A 19,046-nucleotide genomic window follows, 5' to 3' on the forward strand; every position below is an offset into this window, starting at 1 on the left:
TTCATAAATAATTCAAAAGTCAACATCTCTTAATCTTTCCTTTAATCATCACAAAGATGAAAAAAGTCGGCCACCGCGGGACATAGAAAAGTTGGCATGTCCACATGTAGTTACATCCTTCCAGCCTTTCAATTATTTAACTGACTTCCACCGCAAATGATTGTGGCTTTGTTCTATTTGCTCATTTCAATGGAAGCCTTTAATAGTTTCATTTATGCCCGTTCTACATGTGTGAATCATGTCTCCCCGTATTTCTGAAGTTAAAAAAAGGAAATAATTAAGGTTAAAAAATGCTTTAATTGGATTTCTTAATGCCAAGCATATAATACACAGTTGCTGTGCTAATAAGCTCTCAAATTTCTATAGTCAGTTCTGTAATTCAAAGCATGCTTTGTAATTCTCTGATGATACAAAAATGCTTTCCTAAAAATGTGAAAGCACACAGCAACTGCCTTCAAAATAGGAGACAGGAGTATAATGTATCCAATTCATGAGCAACATACAAACACCGGATGTAACTGTTTGCAAAGCATGTACGTACCTAGAAGTGGCAAAGAGCAGAACCCGGAGTCAGAGCTCTGCTAACGGCTGGCTCACTCTGATCCCTGTGGGTGGTCCGGGGAAACCCCTGTACCAGACGGACTAAACCAAATCCATACATGCTTCAGATGACGATTAGTGCTACCGAGGACACAGAGCAGGGGAGAGGCACAGGGAGCGCCAATGGTGGTGGTGGTGGCGTGGCGATTTTTAAGAAAGTGTTCAGGGAAGCCTCCCTGGACTCTGACATTTCAGCAGGACCAGAAAAAGGGGGAGAGAGAGAGAGAGAGCGAGCGCAAGAGCCAGAGAGTGAGACGGCATCGTATACAGGACTCAGGAATGGCCTTCAGAGCAAAAGTCACCTCTCTGGGACCCTGTAAAGGAAGCTTCAAGGCTCCACAGACGGGACTGCTGGGAAGGATCTATTATGTACAACACGCTCAGGCACCTTCTACTTGTCCTGGAGGCCGGTCCCTTCAGCACGGCATTGACCACTGTGATGGGCCACCAGTATCACTGAAGGGCTTGTGGTGGCTGTCATCTGTAGGCTGGAGAGGACCTCAGGGATGATGCAGAGGTGACAGCACTGGTGACGAAGAAATCTGTGGATGGACCTCCTAGGACGTATAGGCCAAGATATTCATGTCCCGTAGAAACACCTGCCGGGGCACCGAGGGGCTCTCCGAAAGTGGGCGGGCAAGACATTCTGTCTACTGGACGTCAATCATCCTCTCTCCCTGGTCACTCCAGAGGCTGTTCAACAGGCTTTGGCCATGTGGCAGGGATGGAGGCCATGCATGGGCTCCCCTGATGCTAACTCTTCTTGGCCAAGGTGACCTGGCTATCCAACTGCTCAATGCTCAAGCTGTTAAGATCAGAGCTTCCTGCTACACCCCTAGCGTGGTGCCGTTTTCCAGGGAAAACAGTCAGTTACCTCGTATCAGCTTCCCTGTACCAGAACTCTCCGCTGTAAAGGGAGCGGTGCTTTGCCTTCTTAGGGAGACGCACACATCCGAGTTGGAGCTGCCTCCCCTGCCCGTAGCCTTTCTGGCAGCTTGAATGACCTTACACTTGATCATCTCCCAAACAACTCCACGCAAACCGGAGTATTAAAAAAGAGCAAGTGTGGGACTCCTGGGTGAACTAGTTGGTTAAACGTCCAACGTCAGCTCAGGTCATGATCTCACGGTTTGTGGGTTCGAGCTCCTCGTCGGGATCTGTGCTGACAGCTCAGAGCCTGGAGCCTGTCTTCAGATTCTGTGACTCCCTCTCTCTCTGACCCTCCCCTGCTCATGCTGACTCTATCCCTCTCTCTCAAAAAAAAAAAAAAAAAAAAAAAGAGCAAGTGTTTTTCAACTCTTTTCATGAGTCTAGCAAAATCTCAGTATCGAAACATGAGAGAATATCAGGAAAGGTAATCCCGGGTAACTTCACTCCGAGACATAGAGGTAAAACTCCTAAACTAAACATCAGCAAATCAAAGCCCATGTCATATCTATGAGATAGTATATCACGGTCAAATTGAGTTTATTACAGGAATTCAAGGTTGTCTTAAGATTTGGAAATCAACTAATTTACAAAATTCACAGCTCAAAGGAGAAAAATCTATAACCACTAATATAGATGCTGATAATGGAGAGAATTCAGTATATACTTGTGATAAAACTGTTAACAAATAAGGAATAGAGATCTGCCAAAATGTACACAGCAAACCCGTCTTACTGGCAAAATGTTGAAAGAATTCTCCTTTTTTTTCCTTTTATAGTTTATTGTCAGGTTGATTTCCATATAATACCCAGTGCTCATCCCCACAAGTGCCCTCCTCCTCACCCATCACCCCCTTCCTCTCTCCCCCACCCTCATCAGCCCTCAGTTTGTTCTCAGTATTCAAGAGTCTCTCATGGTTTGCCTCCCTCCCTCTCCCCAACTATTTTTTCCCCTTCTCCTCCCCCATGGTCCTCTGTTAAGTTTCTTCTGTTCCACTTATGAGTGAAAACATATGGTATCTGTCCTTCTCTGCCTGACTTATTTCGCTCAGCATAATATCCTCGAGTACCATCCATGTTGCTACACATGGCCAGATTTCATTCTTTCTCATTGCCATGTAGTATTCCATTGTGTAGATAAACCACACCTTCTTGATCCATTTGTCAGTTGATGGACATTTAGGCTCTTTCCATGATTTGGCTATTGTTGAGAGTGCTGCTATGAACATGAGGGTCCATGTGCCCCTGTGCATCAGCACTCCTGTATCCCTTGGGTAAATCCCTAGAGTGCTATTGCTGGGTCATAGGTAGGTTCTATTGTTAATTTTTTGAGGAACCTCCACACTGTTTTCCAGAGGGGCTTAAGATACAGACCAAGTATAGGAAGCCCACGATCACACTTTCATTCAATACTGAGTGGTTCTACCTAGCATAGTGAGGTACATAAACAATATTTTGGTATATGGTTTATAGATAAAGAAACAATTTGCCATCATCCACAGAGGATATGATTTTCAACATAAAAAACCTAGAAGAATCTAGACATAAATCATGAAAATTGGTAAGAGTTAATCAAGCAAGGTTACTGGCTATGAAGTCAAAATACAAAAATTAATTCCTCTCATTTTCACCGTCAACCATTAGAAAATGCAATTTATAAAATGTCTGTTATGGTGGCAACAAAAATACATAAAGTACCTAGGAGTAAATCTAACAAAAGATACAGGAGAACTGTATGGGGGAAAAGTATAAAGTATATTAAAGAAGACTTAGATGGATAGAATGATGTGATGTTGTAAAGGTGTTACTTCTCCAATTTGATTTAAAGATTCGCGACAGTCAGAGACCCTGGGGACAAGGCCCTGTGCACCTGAGACATTCTCTGCTGGCTGTTATCACTGCTCTTGCGGAGCAAAGCACCAGCCGAGGAGCAAGTTTAGAAGGGTTCAAACTAGTCCAAGAACAAAGGGCACCGAATTTGACCTTTCACTCCCTTCCCCCTCATGGTATGGCTGAAAATCACGCCCAGAGGTGGCGACTTAGCTTACAGAGGAAGCGCACAATGTAGGAAGCAGATTGTTCTGTCAACACCTGCGAGCCCAATTCTCTGTATTGTCCCACCCCTACATGCTTGGATGTCACTCTTCGTCTGCCTCGGGTCCTTTAAAACTTTCCCTAGCTATTGTTCAGGTCTGCCTCCTTAGTCGTGACCGTGACTGTGTCTCCCTTCAGCTGCAGCTGTTGCCCCAGTTAAGCCTTGTCTGTGCCTTCATACTTTGGGTCCTGCCTCGTTTCTGCCGTTGCTGATCCAAGGACCTGAGTCTGGTGACAGATTGGTAGTGCCAATCAAAACTAATGGTTGGAGCATACTTCTCAAAACTAGAACAAACTATCCAAAAATTTGTATGGAACCACAAAAGACCCCGAATAGCCAAAGTAATACTGAAAAATAAAACCAAAACGGGAGGAATCACCATCCCAGACTTAAGCCTCTACTACAAAGCTGTCATCCTCAAGACAGTATGGTATTGGCACAAAAACAGACACATAGACCAATGGAACAGAATTGAGAACTCAGAAGTGGACCCAAAAGTATACAGCCAACTGATCTTTGACAAAGCAGGAAAGAATATCCAATGGAAAAAAGACAGCCTTTTTAACAGATGGTGTTGGGAGAACTGGACAGCAACATGCCGAAGAATGAAACTAGATCATTATCTCACACCATGCACAAAAACAAACTCAAAATGGATAAAGGACCTGAACGTGAGACAGGAAACTATCAACACCCTAGAGGAGAAAGCAGGAAACAACCTCCTTGACCTCCACCGCAGCAACTTCTTACTTGACACATCCCCAAAAGCAAGGGAATCAAGAGCAAAAATAAACTGTTGGGACCTCATCAAGATTAAAAGCTTCTGCACAGCCAAGGAAACAACCCAGAAAATTAATAGGCAACCAACGGAATGGGAAAAGATAGTTGCAAATGACATATCAGATAAAGGGTTAATATCCAGAATCTATAAGGAACTCACCAAACTCCACGCCCGAAAAACAAACAACCCAGTGAAGAAATGGGCAGAAGACATGAACAGACACTTCTCCAAAGAGGACATCCAGATGGCCAACAGACACATGAAACGATGCTCAGCATCCCTCCTTATCAGGGAAATACAAATCAAAACCACACTGAGATACCACCTCACGCCAGTCAGAGTGGCTAAAATGAGCAAATCAGAGAACTCTAGATGCTGGCGAGGATGTGGAGAAACGGGCACCCTCCTACACTGTTGGTGGGAATGTAAACTGGTACAGCCCCTCTGGAAAACAGTGTGGAGGTTCCTCAGGAAACTAACAATAGAACTCCCTTATGACCCAGCAATAGCACTGCTAGGAATTTACCCAAGGGATACAGAAATGCTGAGGCATAGGAGCACATGTACCCCAATGTTCATAGCAGCACTCTCCACAATAGCTAAAACATGGAAAGAGCCTAAGTGTCCATCAACAGATGAATGGATCAAGAAGATGTGGTTTATCTATACCATGGAATACTACATGGCAATGAGAAACAATGAAATCTGGCCATGTGTAGCAACGTGGATGGACCTTGAGGGTGTTATGCTGAGCGAAATAAGTCAGGCAGAGAAGGACAAATATCATATGTTTGCACGTATAGGAGGATTAGGAGGAACTTGACGGAGGAACAAGGGGGAGAAGAAGGGCGGAAATGGTGGGGGAAAGGGAGAGAGGCAAACCATGAGAGACTCTTGAATGCTGACAAAAACTGAGGACTGATGGATGTGGGGGGGAGGGGGGGTGGGCATGGAGGAGGGCACTTTGGGGATGAGCACTGAGTGTTATGTGGAAACTAATTTGACAATAAAATACTTGTAAAAAAAAATAAAAAAAAATAAAAAAAAAACTAATGGTTGGTTTTTTTTTTTTTTCAAGAACTTGACAAGCTTTTATGTGGGAAAGCAAAGGACTAAAAAAAGAGACAAAATGCTCCTGACGAAGGAGAAGTCATTAAAAATTATCACAAAGTTAGGGTAATTAAAACTATTTGTTGGTGTAGGCATAGTCCCAGACTTCTGGAACAGAATAGAGTCCAGAAACGAATCCATACATATGGGTAAACTTGCGAAGGATACAAATAGCATGGCAGCTCAGTGGAGAAAAAGCAGACTTTTCAACAAATGATGCAGGGGACAGCTAGTTATCCACTTAGCAGTAAAACTGGACTTGCGCTTCAACTGCACACAAAAACCAACTACAGCTGCGATAAAGTTTTCATTGTGGAAAGTAAAACTATGAAATTTTTAGCCTAAACAGAAGTAGGCTATACAGTCTTGAGGTAAGAGAGAGTTTTTTAAAGTAACAAGAAAAAAAAGTACATCCATAAAGAATAAAATTCTACCTTATTACAGTTGAGAACTTCTATTATTCAAAAGACTCCTTACAAAGTAAAAAGACAAATCACAAACTGGGAAAACATTTACAAAATGAAATGTTTAGCCTCCAGAGTAGATAAAGAATTCCTACAAGTCAATTAAGAAAAGGACAAACAACCAAATAGAAAAATGGCCAAAAGACATGAACAGGCATTTCACAGATGAGGAAACATGAATGAACCATACGCATATGAAAATATGTTCAATTTCATTATCAAAAAAAGATTTTAGAACAAATGAGATACCAATTCCCACCCAATAGACTGGCAATTTAATGGTGATCTGAAGGCGTTGGCGAGGATGTGGGGCAATTAGACTCTGGAAAACAATCTGGCATTATCAAGTACACTTGAAGATGCTCATATTGAACCATTGGCAATTTCACTTCCAAGTATATGCCCTAGAGCAACTCCTGTCCATGAGAACCATGCGGCTTGTACAAGTATGTTCACAGCTGTTCACGTTGCAAAAAAAAACTTGGCATCATACTGACAATAGTAGAGCAGAACGAATACATTCTAATATATGCACCCAGTAAAATACTGAAAATATTTCATTTGTAAAAATAAAAGACAATCCTACACACACATAGATGCTTTTTTTAAAAAATTTTTTAAATTTATTTATTTTTGAGAGACAGAAACAGATCATGAACAGGGGAGGGCCAGAGAGAGAGGGAGACACAGAATCCGAAGCAGGCTCCAGGCTCTGAGCTGTCAGCACAGAGCCCGACGTGGGGCTCGAACCCACGAACTGTGAGATCATGACCTGAGCCGAAGTCGGACGCTCAACCGACTGAGCCACCCAGGCAACCCCACACGTAGATGTATCTTAAGACCATATTATTGAGTGATAAAAGGAAGTCACAAAAAATAAATTCAAAATGACTCTATTTAAGTACAGTTTAAAAGCATGTAAAACTAAGTAACATTGTGGGGTGCCTGGCTGGCTCAACAGGTAGAGTACGTGACTTCTGATCTCAGAGTTATGAGTTAGAGCTCCCTGTTGGTATAGAGATTACTTAAAACTAAAAACATGGGGTGACTGGGTGGCGCAGTTGGTTAAGCATCCGACTTCGGCTCAGGTCATGATCTCTTGGTTCGTGAGTTCAAGCCCCGCGTTGGGCTCTGTGGCGACAGCTCGGCGACTGGAGGCTGCTTCAGATTCTGTGCATCTCTCTCTCTGTCCCTCCCCCAGTTGTGCACACTTGCTCTCTCTCTCTCTCTCAAAAAGAAATAAATAAAAGCTTAAAACCCATATACACAAACTAAGTAACTGATTGTTTAGAGCATAAACGTATGTAGTAAAACTATAAAGAAAGCAGAGAATGATGAACACAAAATTCAAATGAGTGGCCCCTCAGAGAGTGAAAGAAAGGGACAGGATCAGTGAAGCTAAGACGGAGGGTTAGTGAGGGGGGAAGTACGCCCACATGCTGCAGGCCAGTGTGAACAGCAGACCACTGTGTGCCCAAGAAGGGGAAGGCAAGGGAGAAGAGGAGGTTGTACAGAATGAATCTCCTTCTTTATTTTTGCCTTTGGGCTGAAGCCGCTGAAATCATAACATGGAAATGAGAACCATTCGTTGACAGGATAAGTTACGAACTGGACAGAATTTATCAACAGAAATTCAGAATAATGTATTTTAGAGTTTGCATAAAATTGTGAAAAGAATACTATAAATAATAATAAAAAATAACAATAAATTTAATGCCTACTTTATTTGAAAGGAGAGAAAGATGTCATTTCATCATTACTTATAATAGTAATAATATGGAAATAACCTAAGTTACCATTAATATAATACTGGTTAAGTAAAATAGAATACATTCATACTATGGCATATTATTATAGTAATTACAAAAAATTAATTAAGCAGACCGGGATTGGAAGAATGGATCAACAGAACAGAACAGAGTTGATAAACAGATACTATTTAGTACAGGTTAAAGAGTCATTTCAAAACAGCAAAGAGAAATGAACTAGTCAATAAATGTTGTTGATACAACTGGCCACTCACTGATCATATCTAGAACCATCACAAATACTTTAAATCCACATAAATTAAAGCACTAAATAAAACAGGGGCACCTGAGTGGCTCAGCTGGTTGAGCATCCGACGCTTGACTCTCAGGGTCATGGAATCGAGCCCTATATTGGGCTCTAATCTGAGCATGGAACCTGCTTAAGATTCTCTCTCTCCCTCTGCCCTTCTTCCCAGCTTGTGGGCTCTCTCTCTCTCTCTCAAACTGAAAAAAATAAAATCACTAAAACAAAATTAAAAATGGGTGAATATATACTGTGAATGTGGTGTAGGGAAAGCCTTCTTAAAACACACAAAAAATACATGGTATTTGTCTTTCTCCACTTATTTCACATAACATTATACCTTGTAGGTTCACCCATGTTGCTGCAAATGGTGAGATCTCATTCATTTTTATGGCCAAGTAATATGTGTGTGTGTGTGTGTGTGTGTGTGTGTGTGTGTGTGTGTGTATCTCATAAATTCTTTATCCAGTCATTTATCGATGGCCCCTTGGGTTGTTTCCATGTCTTGAACATTGTAAATAATACTGCAGTAAACATAGGGGTGCAATTCTTTTTGAATTGGTGTTTCTGTCTTCTTCGGGTGAATATCCAGTGGTGGTGGAATTATTGGATTATATGGTATTTCTATTTTCAATTTTTTGAAGAGCCTCCATATTGTTTTCCACAGTGGCTGCACCAGTTTGCATTCCCACCAACAGTGCACTGGGATTCCTTTTTCTCCCCACGCTTGCCAACACTTATTTCTTGTCTTTTTGATTCTAGTCATTCTGACAGGTGTAGGGTGACATCTCATTGGGGGTATGATTTGCATTTCCCTGATGATTACTGATGTTGAGCAGCTTTTCCTGTGTCTGCTGGCCATCTGTATGTCTTCTTTGGAAAGTTAGACAAAAAAGACAAATGCCACATGATTTAGCTTATGTGTAGAATCTCAGAAATGAAACAAAGGAACAGAGTGACAAAGAAACAAAAAGCAGACTCTTAAATACAGAGAACAAACTGGTAGTTGCCAGAGGGAGGTGTGTGTGTGGGGGGGGGGGATGGCATAGATAAAGGTACAAACTTCCAGTTATAAAATAAATAAGTCACAGAGATGAAAAGCACAGCATAGGAAATATAGTCAATAAGACTGTAATAATGTTGTCTGATGGTCACTATACTTGTCACCGGGAGCAGCACTACTGAGTGTTGTACAGAGCTGTCCGATCATTATGTTGTACACCTGAAATTTCTATAACACTGTATGTTAATTATACCTTAATAAAAATTTACCAAAACACAAAAACCAAAATCTCTGAAGCGAAATAATAATACACATGACTACATAAAACATAAGATTTCTACCAAAACACCAACCAAACAAAAATCTGTAAAAAAAATCTGAAAGACAAGTCATAGCCTAGAAGATGATATTTGCAACTTGAATCACAGGGATTAGGAACAGTGTGAAAATTAGTAACGGGAACTGAATGGAGTCTGGAAGGTTCCCCAGGAGGAGCTGTCACTCCCTACCACTCTAGTCAATTGCACATGTGACAGAAAGAGCAGGACTTGACCTTGCACGTGCATACTACTGGGGAGAGAAGAGAGGCTTTCCTTACCTCCCTCCCCTCCCAACAACAGCTCAGCCAATGAGAAGCCAGTCACTACACTTGGAATTCTCAGTTTACTCCAACGGACTTCTAGCTTCTAACCCAACTACTCTTTTTCTCCTTAAGAAAGCCTACCTCTCCTTCGTTCCTTGGGCTTGCCTATATTTTGCCTCAGCTTGTTTGTCCTGAATTGAAATTCTCTTTTATTCCCGAATAACCCTGTCTTTTGCTGGTGAGATAAAGGGCAGTTTTTATTCTGAAAAATTTATTATTTTATATGTAGTTAACAACATATGTAAAAATGCTACAAAATCATTTAATTTAAATGATCAACAACACACAATCCAAAAGAAAAAGACTAAGGATATAAGCAGTGCACAGAAGAAGAAATAAAAATATCCAGTTAACACATGGAAATATGCAAATTATACCTACTATGCAATGCAACCTTTTCCAAGCGATAAAAATATAAGACTTGAAAAATATCAAGTGCTGGTGAGGGTGTGCGTGAATAAGTACTTCTGTATACTGCGAGCCAGTGTAAACTGGTATTGATATTTTGAGGGGTTATTTGGCAGCATTAACTAAGAAGAAAATGGGCATATATTATGACCCAAGGGTTCAATTTCTAGGAATCCACCCTAAATAAACGCTCACCTATATGCACACAGCTATTCACGGAAGCATCACTTGTAATAATGAAAAATATAAAACACCAAACTATCTATCAGCAGGGAAGTAAACTATAATACCCAGTCAATGTAGGAGTTAAAAAAAAAACATATGGTATATCTCCAAATATATCTCCAAATATACCATATACTGACATACCCTACAGGATGGCCAAGTGGTATTGCTGTAAGGAGTTTCAGAAAAATATAGGACAATCTTCTGAAACAAAATAAAGTCAGTTCTACCTACTTTTAAAGGTACATGTGTGTATGCAGAGAAAGGTCTAGAGGGTAATCAACACATTGATCGTATCAGGGAGCTGCGGCGAGGGAACTGTGTTGGGGTAAGGGACAGACAAGGAGGATTTGGACCCTATTAATACTGTTTGAATCCCATGGGAGTCCCATGGGAGCACGGTGAAAAGACAAATCAGTGTGTAGAAAAAGCATTTTATAGCAGAGTGACCTTTGAGCTCTCGGGCCTCGCTGTTTGAATAGGATCTTGTCAAGCGTCCGTAATCTGGGGGAGGACGGAGACAGGCTGTATTTTCCAAAGATGACTGTACTCACACACACACCATCCTATATGCTTTTCTTTCAATATGACATTGACACTTGTCCATAGAGGGATGGGAGTCTATGTTCCCTCCCCTTGAACTTGGGCAAGATTTTGTGATTACTTTGATGAACCGAATGGGAAGGAAGTATCACAGCATGATCTTTGAGATTCTCCAGCTACTGCCTGGTCCTTTCTTTTACAGGACTCTCAGCCTTGGAACCCAGCCACCATGCTGTGAGAAGGCCCAAACCGGCTCATGTGGAGACACCACATGAAGAGGCTCACGTGGAGAGAAACTGAGGCCCCCGGCCGATAGTGGGCACCAGCTACCATACACATGAGTGAATGAGCCTTCAGATGATTCCCGTCCCCAGCCTTTGTGTCCTCGGGTTGAGGCCCAAACATACGTCATGGGGCACAGCTAAGTCATCCCCACTGTGTCCTGTCCTAATTCCTGACCCAGAGAATTCCATGAGCAGAATAAGCGGTTATTTTGTGCCACAGAGTTTTAGAGCAATGTGTTACACCGCCGAAGTAACTGGAACAAAGACTTTCTGAGGAGAAGAAACTATACAAGTAATAGAATGCCGCAGTGCATTGTGAATATTGGCAGTATTGGGTGATGAAATTACAAACGCTGGCTGGGAGCAGGCCATGAAAAGTCTTATGTGACAGCAAAAAAAAAAAAAAAATTAAACTTCCTATTGGCCTATTGGCAGTGGAAAACTACTGAAAGTTTTTAAGCTAGGAAGTGAAACATTTAGATCTGCATTTTAGCAAGACATCTCTGAGATGGGTGTGAAGGAAGGACGGGAGAAAAGAAAGACTCAAAAATAGGAAAAGCTCCCCCAGTTAAGATGAGTTCCAACCAAGTCACAGGGGCGAGTCATCCCTCACTCGATGGGTTTTGTGACTTTTTTCCTCTTAAAGGCTTCTGCTTAGCCTCATTCATTCAATTTCACTTGTATTAAAATGTTGGCGGGGAAACCTTATTTCAGATGGATATTTGTAGCCACTTTATTTATGACTGCCAAAACTTAGATGCAACTAAGCTGTTCTTCAGCAGGTGAATGGATAAATGCTCTATATCTATTCAGCACTAAGAAGAAATGGGCTATCGAGTCCCGAAAAGACATGGGGGAGCTTTAAGTACGTGCTACTGAATAAAAGAAGTCAGTCTGAAAAAGGCTATATCCTCTATGATTCCAACTCTATGGCTTTCTGGAAAAGGCAAAATGGTGGAGACAGTTAAAGCCTCCGTGGTTGTCAGAGGTTAGGAGGAAGGGAGGAGTGGCAGGCAGAGCACAGAAGCTTTGCAGAGCAGTGAAATGCTTTGTATGATACTCTAATGGTGTACACAGTTGTCAAAACCCGTAGGATATACAACTCGAAGAGCGAGCCCTAATGTAAACTATGGTCTTTGATAATAAAGCGTTGATGTAGGTTCGCTGATTGCAACAAATGTGAGGTGTTCGTAGTCTGGGAAGCTGACCTTGTTTGGGGCAGGGGTATATGGGGAAATCTCTGTACCTTCCATTCAATTTTACTGTGAGCCTTAAACTGCTCTAAAAAATGAAGTCTATTAAAGAAATGTTGGGGGCGCTTGGGTGGCTCAGTCTGTTGAGCGTCTGACTTCGGCTCAGGTCATGATCTCACGGTTTGTGGGTTTGAGCCCCGTGTCGGGCTCTGTGCTGACAGCCAGCTCAGAGCCTGGAGCCTGTTTCAGATTCTGTGTCTCCCTCTCTCTCTGATCCTCCCCTGCTCACACTGTCTCTCTCTCAGAAATAAATAAAACATTAAAAAAATTTTTTTTTAATGTTGGAGGGGGAAATATAAGGGAATATTAGATCACAAAAATGTTTTCCTTACTATTCTTCTTTGAAGCTTCTGGATCTGGACCAGTTTCCATAAAGTGTATTCTAAGAAGACAGAGCAACCTGTCTAAAAAATGATAACTACTTATAACTAATTGTCCACGTGAGTAATACCATCTTTGTCCTACAAATATCACCATAAGCCACAACTTCTTGTTTTGTGTTTGTTGAAATATCCTCATCATTCTCAGGACCAGTTGTATAAGAAAATTGCATAAACGTGAACTTGTAAAAGAAATCTACACTAGTAACCTACAGTGGTCTTTTATATTTTGGATATTTGGGATCTATGTAGGAGAAAACCGAGGTGCATGGCCCAAAGATGAGGGAGAAGATGAAACTCGGAACAGAAGAGCCACCTCTGCAATGCAGGAAGGGATGTCTGGATGGATATAAAAGCAAAGATAAATGAGGGGATGAAAGATACTAATGAGAATGTTTCATTTTCAACTTGGCAGAAGGTCTCGAGTCCTATTTTTTGAGAAAAGCAAGAGGAAGAATGTATTAAAAATTGAGAGTTTCTGAAAAATAGAGACAGTATGGAGTGGTGCCACGGTCAATCAATCAGGTCTGCACAACAGCAGAGCCCAGCTGGAATCTGATCATGTAATTTATTGGAGGCCAGTCTGTATCATTTTATACTGTACCTCCTCACTTCTTAATTAGTCAAGAGGTGATTAGCCAATTTGGGGGATCCCATGTATTCTGGTCTAATGCTTGCTTATGAAAAAGTCATGATTTAAACTCTTTATCAAAGAGAAGTTTATACAAATGAAAAAAGGAACTCAAATTAATATTTCTGCTTTTTTAAAGTATTCGTAAGAGATCTGATTGTGGCTACTAATTTTTGGAACAGTGAAAAAGGAAAAAAATGCAAAATAGAGGAAAAAAAACCATTGAAGCAAATGGTAAAATAAGATTACAGGGTTACACGTGGGTTGAATTCATCCATGCTGGTCCCAGCCCCCATTATCAAAGTTAAATTATCAAAGGTAAAGCCATTATTGCTATATTTCACAAAATAAAATCGGATGAAAAGCAACTCCTGCCCAGTGTTTCTTATTGATGTTTCTGCATAAACTTTCTATTCTTTACTCAATTTACCTGCATCACAGAGGTTACAAACGTCTGCTTGTTCTTCTGATAACAGTTTAGTTGACGAGATAACAGGAGGAGGAACCGTAGGCAAAACTGGCTTTGGATCGTCCTCATAAAATAACATCAGGTCCTTAAAGAAAATAAGAGAGCACAGGAAGGTTGAAAAACATCAGTAATCCCACTGCTTCAATTTGGTAAAATAGATGGACGATCTATGAAGATACACTGTGTCTACATGTGCTAGCATAAACACATTTTAATTGAAGGAACTCAAATATAAGTTATCTATACACTTGGTGTCCACTGAGCATAGGGTGGTTTTTTACCCTTGGAGATCCTCACTCCTTGATGAAGACACCTAGAGCAGACAAGCTATGATTCTTTTGAGGCGCGAACTTCTCTACCACCCTTGAGCACCCTTAGGGCATACGATCTCAGAGGCCGGTTGTTCTGTTTTATTGGTACTAATAAAGTTACTCGTGTATATCTTTTTTTAAATGTTTATTTATTTTTGAGAGAGAGAATGAGAGCATGGAAGCAAACATGGGAGGGGCAGAAAGAAAGGGAGAGAGAGAATGACAAGCAGGCTCCATGCTGTTAACGCAGAGGTAGACATGAGACTCGATCTCACAAACTGCAAGATCATGACCTGAGCCAAAAGCAAGAGTCGGACACTTAATCAACTGAGCCACCCAGGGGTCCCTATCTTGTATTGAAAATTTTAAACTTCAACTTTTTATCATGGAGTAAAACATAGATGATAATCAATCCAATCATGCAGGTGAAACAAATCAATAAATACATGGCCAATCTTGTTTCACTTACATCCTACCAGTCCTCATCTGCTTTATTGTGACGCCAGTCCTAGATAAATCACTGTACCTCTCTCTAAATGAGCTGAACTCTTTAACATTATTATTTTATACCTATAAACTTCACAACTCCTTAATGTCATCAATTATAAACTTTTCAATTTCTCATGAGTGCCATTAAATAGGTTTCTCTATAGCTTGTCTAAGAGAGGATTCAAATTAAGTCCATATGGTGGGAGCAGTTGACGTGTCTTTTTGCCCCATGAACAAAGATCTGTTTTACAGTGCTTTATTTAAGGTATAATCAATGTAGAGGAAAATGCATAAACCTTAAGTGTAGAGCTCAATAGGTTTTAACATTATGCGTATACCTATGTCACTCCAGAAAGTTCCCCCTTTCCAGTTGATCCCATCCTCCCACTACTGGAAAACAGTGGTTATCAATGAGTACACCTGTTCTTGAACTTCATAAGAATGTAATCATACACAATGTACTCTCGTCTCTGATTCCCATTGCTTAACATAATGTTTGCGAAAAAATCCATATTTTGTGTGCATCAGTTCCTTTTTCTCGTAAGAAGTATTCCATTGTAAGAATATACCACAATTTGTGTATACAGTCTCCTCCATATGGACACCTGGATTGTTTCCAAATTTCAGCTATTAAGAATAAAGATACTATGAACAATCTTATATAAATCTTTTTACCGACAAATGTACTCATACACAGGAGTAGAATGGCCAGGTCATAGGACAGGTTAATTTTTAACTTCATTGAAGTTACAATAGAAAGTTTACCATTTCCCAAGGGAATTGCCCCTTTTTATAATTCAACTTTTATTTTAAAGTCATTGTAGATTCACATGTATTAAGATAATACAGACTGATCCTGTGTATCCTTTACCCCGTTTTCCCTAAAAATAACATCTTTAAAACTGTACTACCCATTATCCAAGATATTGACACTGATACGGTCAAAATACACAACATTTTGATCACTATAACAACCCTTCCTGATTCCTTTTTATTACCATAGCCTGCCCCCCCAAACTACTAATCTGTTCTTCATTTCTATAATTTTGACATTTGAAGAAATGTTATATAAATGGAGCCATACAGGATGTAACCTTTTGGAATAGGCTCTTTTCACCTGGCATAATTCTCAGAAATTCATCCGTGTTGTTTCATACATTAATAACTCGTTCCTTTTTTAATGCTGTGTTGTATCCGTGGTATAGATGCATCCTAGTTTGTTTCACCTGTCAAAGGACGCCTGGATTGTTTCCAGATTTGTACTATTATAAATAAAGCTGCTGTGAACACTACGTATATCTTTGTGTAGGAAAGTAAGTTTCCACGTTGCTGGGATAGATGTCTAAGAATGCAATTGCTCTGTCATATGGTAGCTAGCTGCATGTTTAGTTTTATAAGACACTGCCAAACTGTTTTCCAGAGTAGCTTTACAATTTGACATTCCCACTAGTCATATTGGAGTGATCCAATTTCCCCCAGCATTTGGTGTTGTCACTAATTTTTATTTTAGCCATTTTGAGATTTCATTGTGTGTTTAAGTTACATATTCGTCATGGGTAATGAGGCTGAACATCTTTTCTTATTTGCTTATTTGCTGTCTGTATTTGCTGAAGTGACAGTTTCTGTCATTTGCACATTTTCTAATTAGGTTGTGTTTGAGTTTTAACTGTTGCCCTTTGTAATTTTTGATTTTTTTAAAAATATTTTTATTTATTTCTAGGAGAGAGAGAGACAGCGTGAGCAGGGGAGGGTCAGAGAGAGAGGGAGACACAGACTCAGAAACAGGCTCCAGGCTCTGAGCTGGCAGTCAGCAGAGAGACCGACGCGGGGCTCGAACCCACGAACCGCGAGATCATGACCTAAGCAAAAGTCGGACACTTAACCGACTAAGCCACCCAGGTGCCCCAAATTTTTGATTTTTTAAAAAGTAGGCTTCGTGCCCAATAGGGGGGCGTGTTCTCAACGACCTTGAGATTAAGCATCTAATGCTCTATCGACTGAGACAGCCTGGTGCCCTGAGAAGTTTTTGTAGTGCTCCAGATATTAGTCCTTTGCCAGATATGTGGGTTGCAAATATTTTCCCCCAGGCTGTAACTTGTTTTTATATCCTTTTGTGATAAGGTCTAACATGTTTTTTTCTTCTAGGGATCATGCGTTTGGCTAGCCTAGATCCCAAAGATTTTTCTCCAGTGTTTTAAAAAAGTTTTAGAGTTTTACATTTTACATTTAAGTCCATGATCTACTTGGATTGAATTTCTATATGAGGCTTAAACTGAGGTTCATGGTTTTGCCTATACGAATGTCCAACTGCCCCAATATCATTTGTTGAAAAAGTTATCCTTCCTCCATTGAATTCCTTTTGTTCCTCTGTTAAAAATCAATTGGCCATATTTGTGTGGGTTTAATTTCTTGGTTCTCTATCCTGCTTCACTGACATAAGTGTCTATCTCTCCACCAATACCACACTCTCTTGATTACAGTAACTATTCAGTAGGCTTAATATCAGGCAGAGTGATTAGTTCTACTTTATTCATCTTTTTCAAGATGGTTTTAGCTATTCTAAAGCCTGTGCCTTTCCATATAAATTTTAGAATAAGCTTATTATCTCTGTCTCAAAAAAAAAAATGTTGCTGGAATTTTTATAGGAATTGCATTAAACCTATCGAGTAATTAGGGGCATCTTTACTATGACCAGTCTTCCAATCCATGAACATGGTATGTCTTTAACTGAGTGGTCTTTAAAATCTTTCATCAGTATTTTATAATTTTCACCTGTCATGATTCTATGCATGTTTTGTTACAATTATACCTAAGGATTTCATTTTGGGGCAGTAATTGCAAATGGTGTGTGTCTTAATTTCAATTTCCACATGTTCACTATTAGTACATAAAAATGCAATTGAGGAGTGCCTGGGTGGCTCAGTCAGTTAAGTGTCCCATTTCAGCTCAGGTCATGGCTTCACAGTTCATGAGTTCAAGCCCTAAGTCAGGCTGTGAGCTGACAGTGTGGAGCCAGCTTCAGATTCTCTGTCTCTCTGCCTCTCTCTTTGCCCCTCCCTCTTCTTTCTTTCAAAAACAAAGATTAAAAAAAAAAGTTTAAAAATTCAGGGGTGCCTGGGTGGCTCAGTCCATTAAGCACCGAACTCTTGATTTTGGCTCAGGTTTGTGAGTTCGAGCCCCACATTAGGCTCTGTGCTGACAACTCAGAACCTGCTTAGAATTCTCTGCCTCCCTCTCTCTCTGCCCCTCCCCTGTGCTCACTCACTCTCTCTCAAAAGCAAAAAAATAAACATTAAAAACAAAAAAGATAAAAAATGCAATTGATTTACATATGCTGATCTTGTATCCTACACTCCTACTGAATTCGCTTGCTGTTCTTATAAGTTTCTTGTTGTCATCTCTCTGAGATTTTCTATGCAGACAATCTATAAAGAAGGACAGTTTTCATTTTGTTTCTACATTCTATGTATCTTTTCTTTTCTTATTGCAGTGGCTGGAACTTCTAGTACTATGTTGAGTAAGTCCTGGCCTTGTTCCCAATCTTGAAAGGAAAGCTGAAATACTTCACTGTCAAGTATGATGCTATTGCAGGTTTTTGTAGATAATCTTTATCAATTTAAGGAAACTACCTATTTCTAGTTGCTGAGTTTTTACCATAAATGGGTACTGAACGTTGTTAAATGTTTTCTACATCAATTTCAAAAAATCTTATGATTTTTCTTCTTTAATTTGTCGATATGATAAATTACATTCATTAACTTTCAAATTGAGTCACACCTAGATTAAATCCCACTTGGTTCTGGTTTATAATTTTTAAAATTACATTGCTGGATTCAATTGGATACTTTTTTTTGAGGATTTTTGCTTCTAATTTCATGAGAGATCATGGTATCTTTTTTATACTGTCTTGTTCTGGGGTTGGTAGCAGAATACTTGCCTCATAAAATGAACTGGGAAGTAGTCCCTCCTATTTTCTGAAAGATATTTGTGTAAAAATAGTGTCTATTTTTATTTAAATGTTTGATAGAATTCTCCTGTAAAACCATCTGGACTTGGAGATTTCTTTTTCAGGAGACTTATATTACAAATTCACTTAAAAAAAATGGTTACAGGGGCTCCTGGGTGGCTCAGTTGGTTAAGCGTCCACCTTCAGCTCAGGTCAAGATCTCACGGTTCATGAGTTGGAGCCCTGTGTCGGGCTCTGTGCTGACAGCTCAGAGCCTGGGGCCTGCTTTCGATTCTGTGTCTCCTTCTTTCTCTCTGCCTCTCTCCCACTTGCACTCTGTCCCTGTCTCTGTCTCTCTCTCTCAAATATAAATACACATTAAAAAATTTTTAATGGTTCTATTTCATCTTCTTTGAAGTTTTGTAGTTTCCGC

The 19,046-nt window shown here is 40.2% G+C and overlaps 1 protein-coding gene across 1 annotated transcript in view; it reads right to left on the bottom strand.

Annotated features, from left to right (window-relative positions):
• Positions 1-19,046, bottom strand: part of ENTHD1 (ENTH domain containing 1) — a 104,128-nt gene that overhangs the window by 32,752 nt on the left and 52,330 nt on the right. Inside the window, exon 4 of the mRNA XM_039234966.1 lies at positions 13,829-13,952. Within this exon, the coding sequence (XP_039090897.1) occupies positions 13,829-13,952 (124 nt within the window). The remainder of the gene's footprint in view (positions 1-13,828; positions 13,953-19,046) is intronic.

This window comes from Hyaena hyaena, unplaced genomic scaffold, assembly GCF_003009895.1.
Source record: "Hyaena hyaena isolate Hyena2069 unplaced genomic scaffold, ASM300989v1 scaffold_4, whole genome shotgun sequence".
NCBI lineage: Eukaryota > Metazoa > Chordata > Mammalia > Carnivora > Hyaenidae > Hyaena > Hyaena hyaena.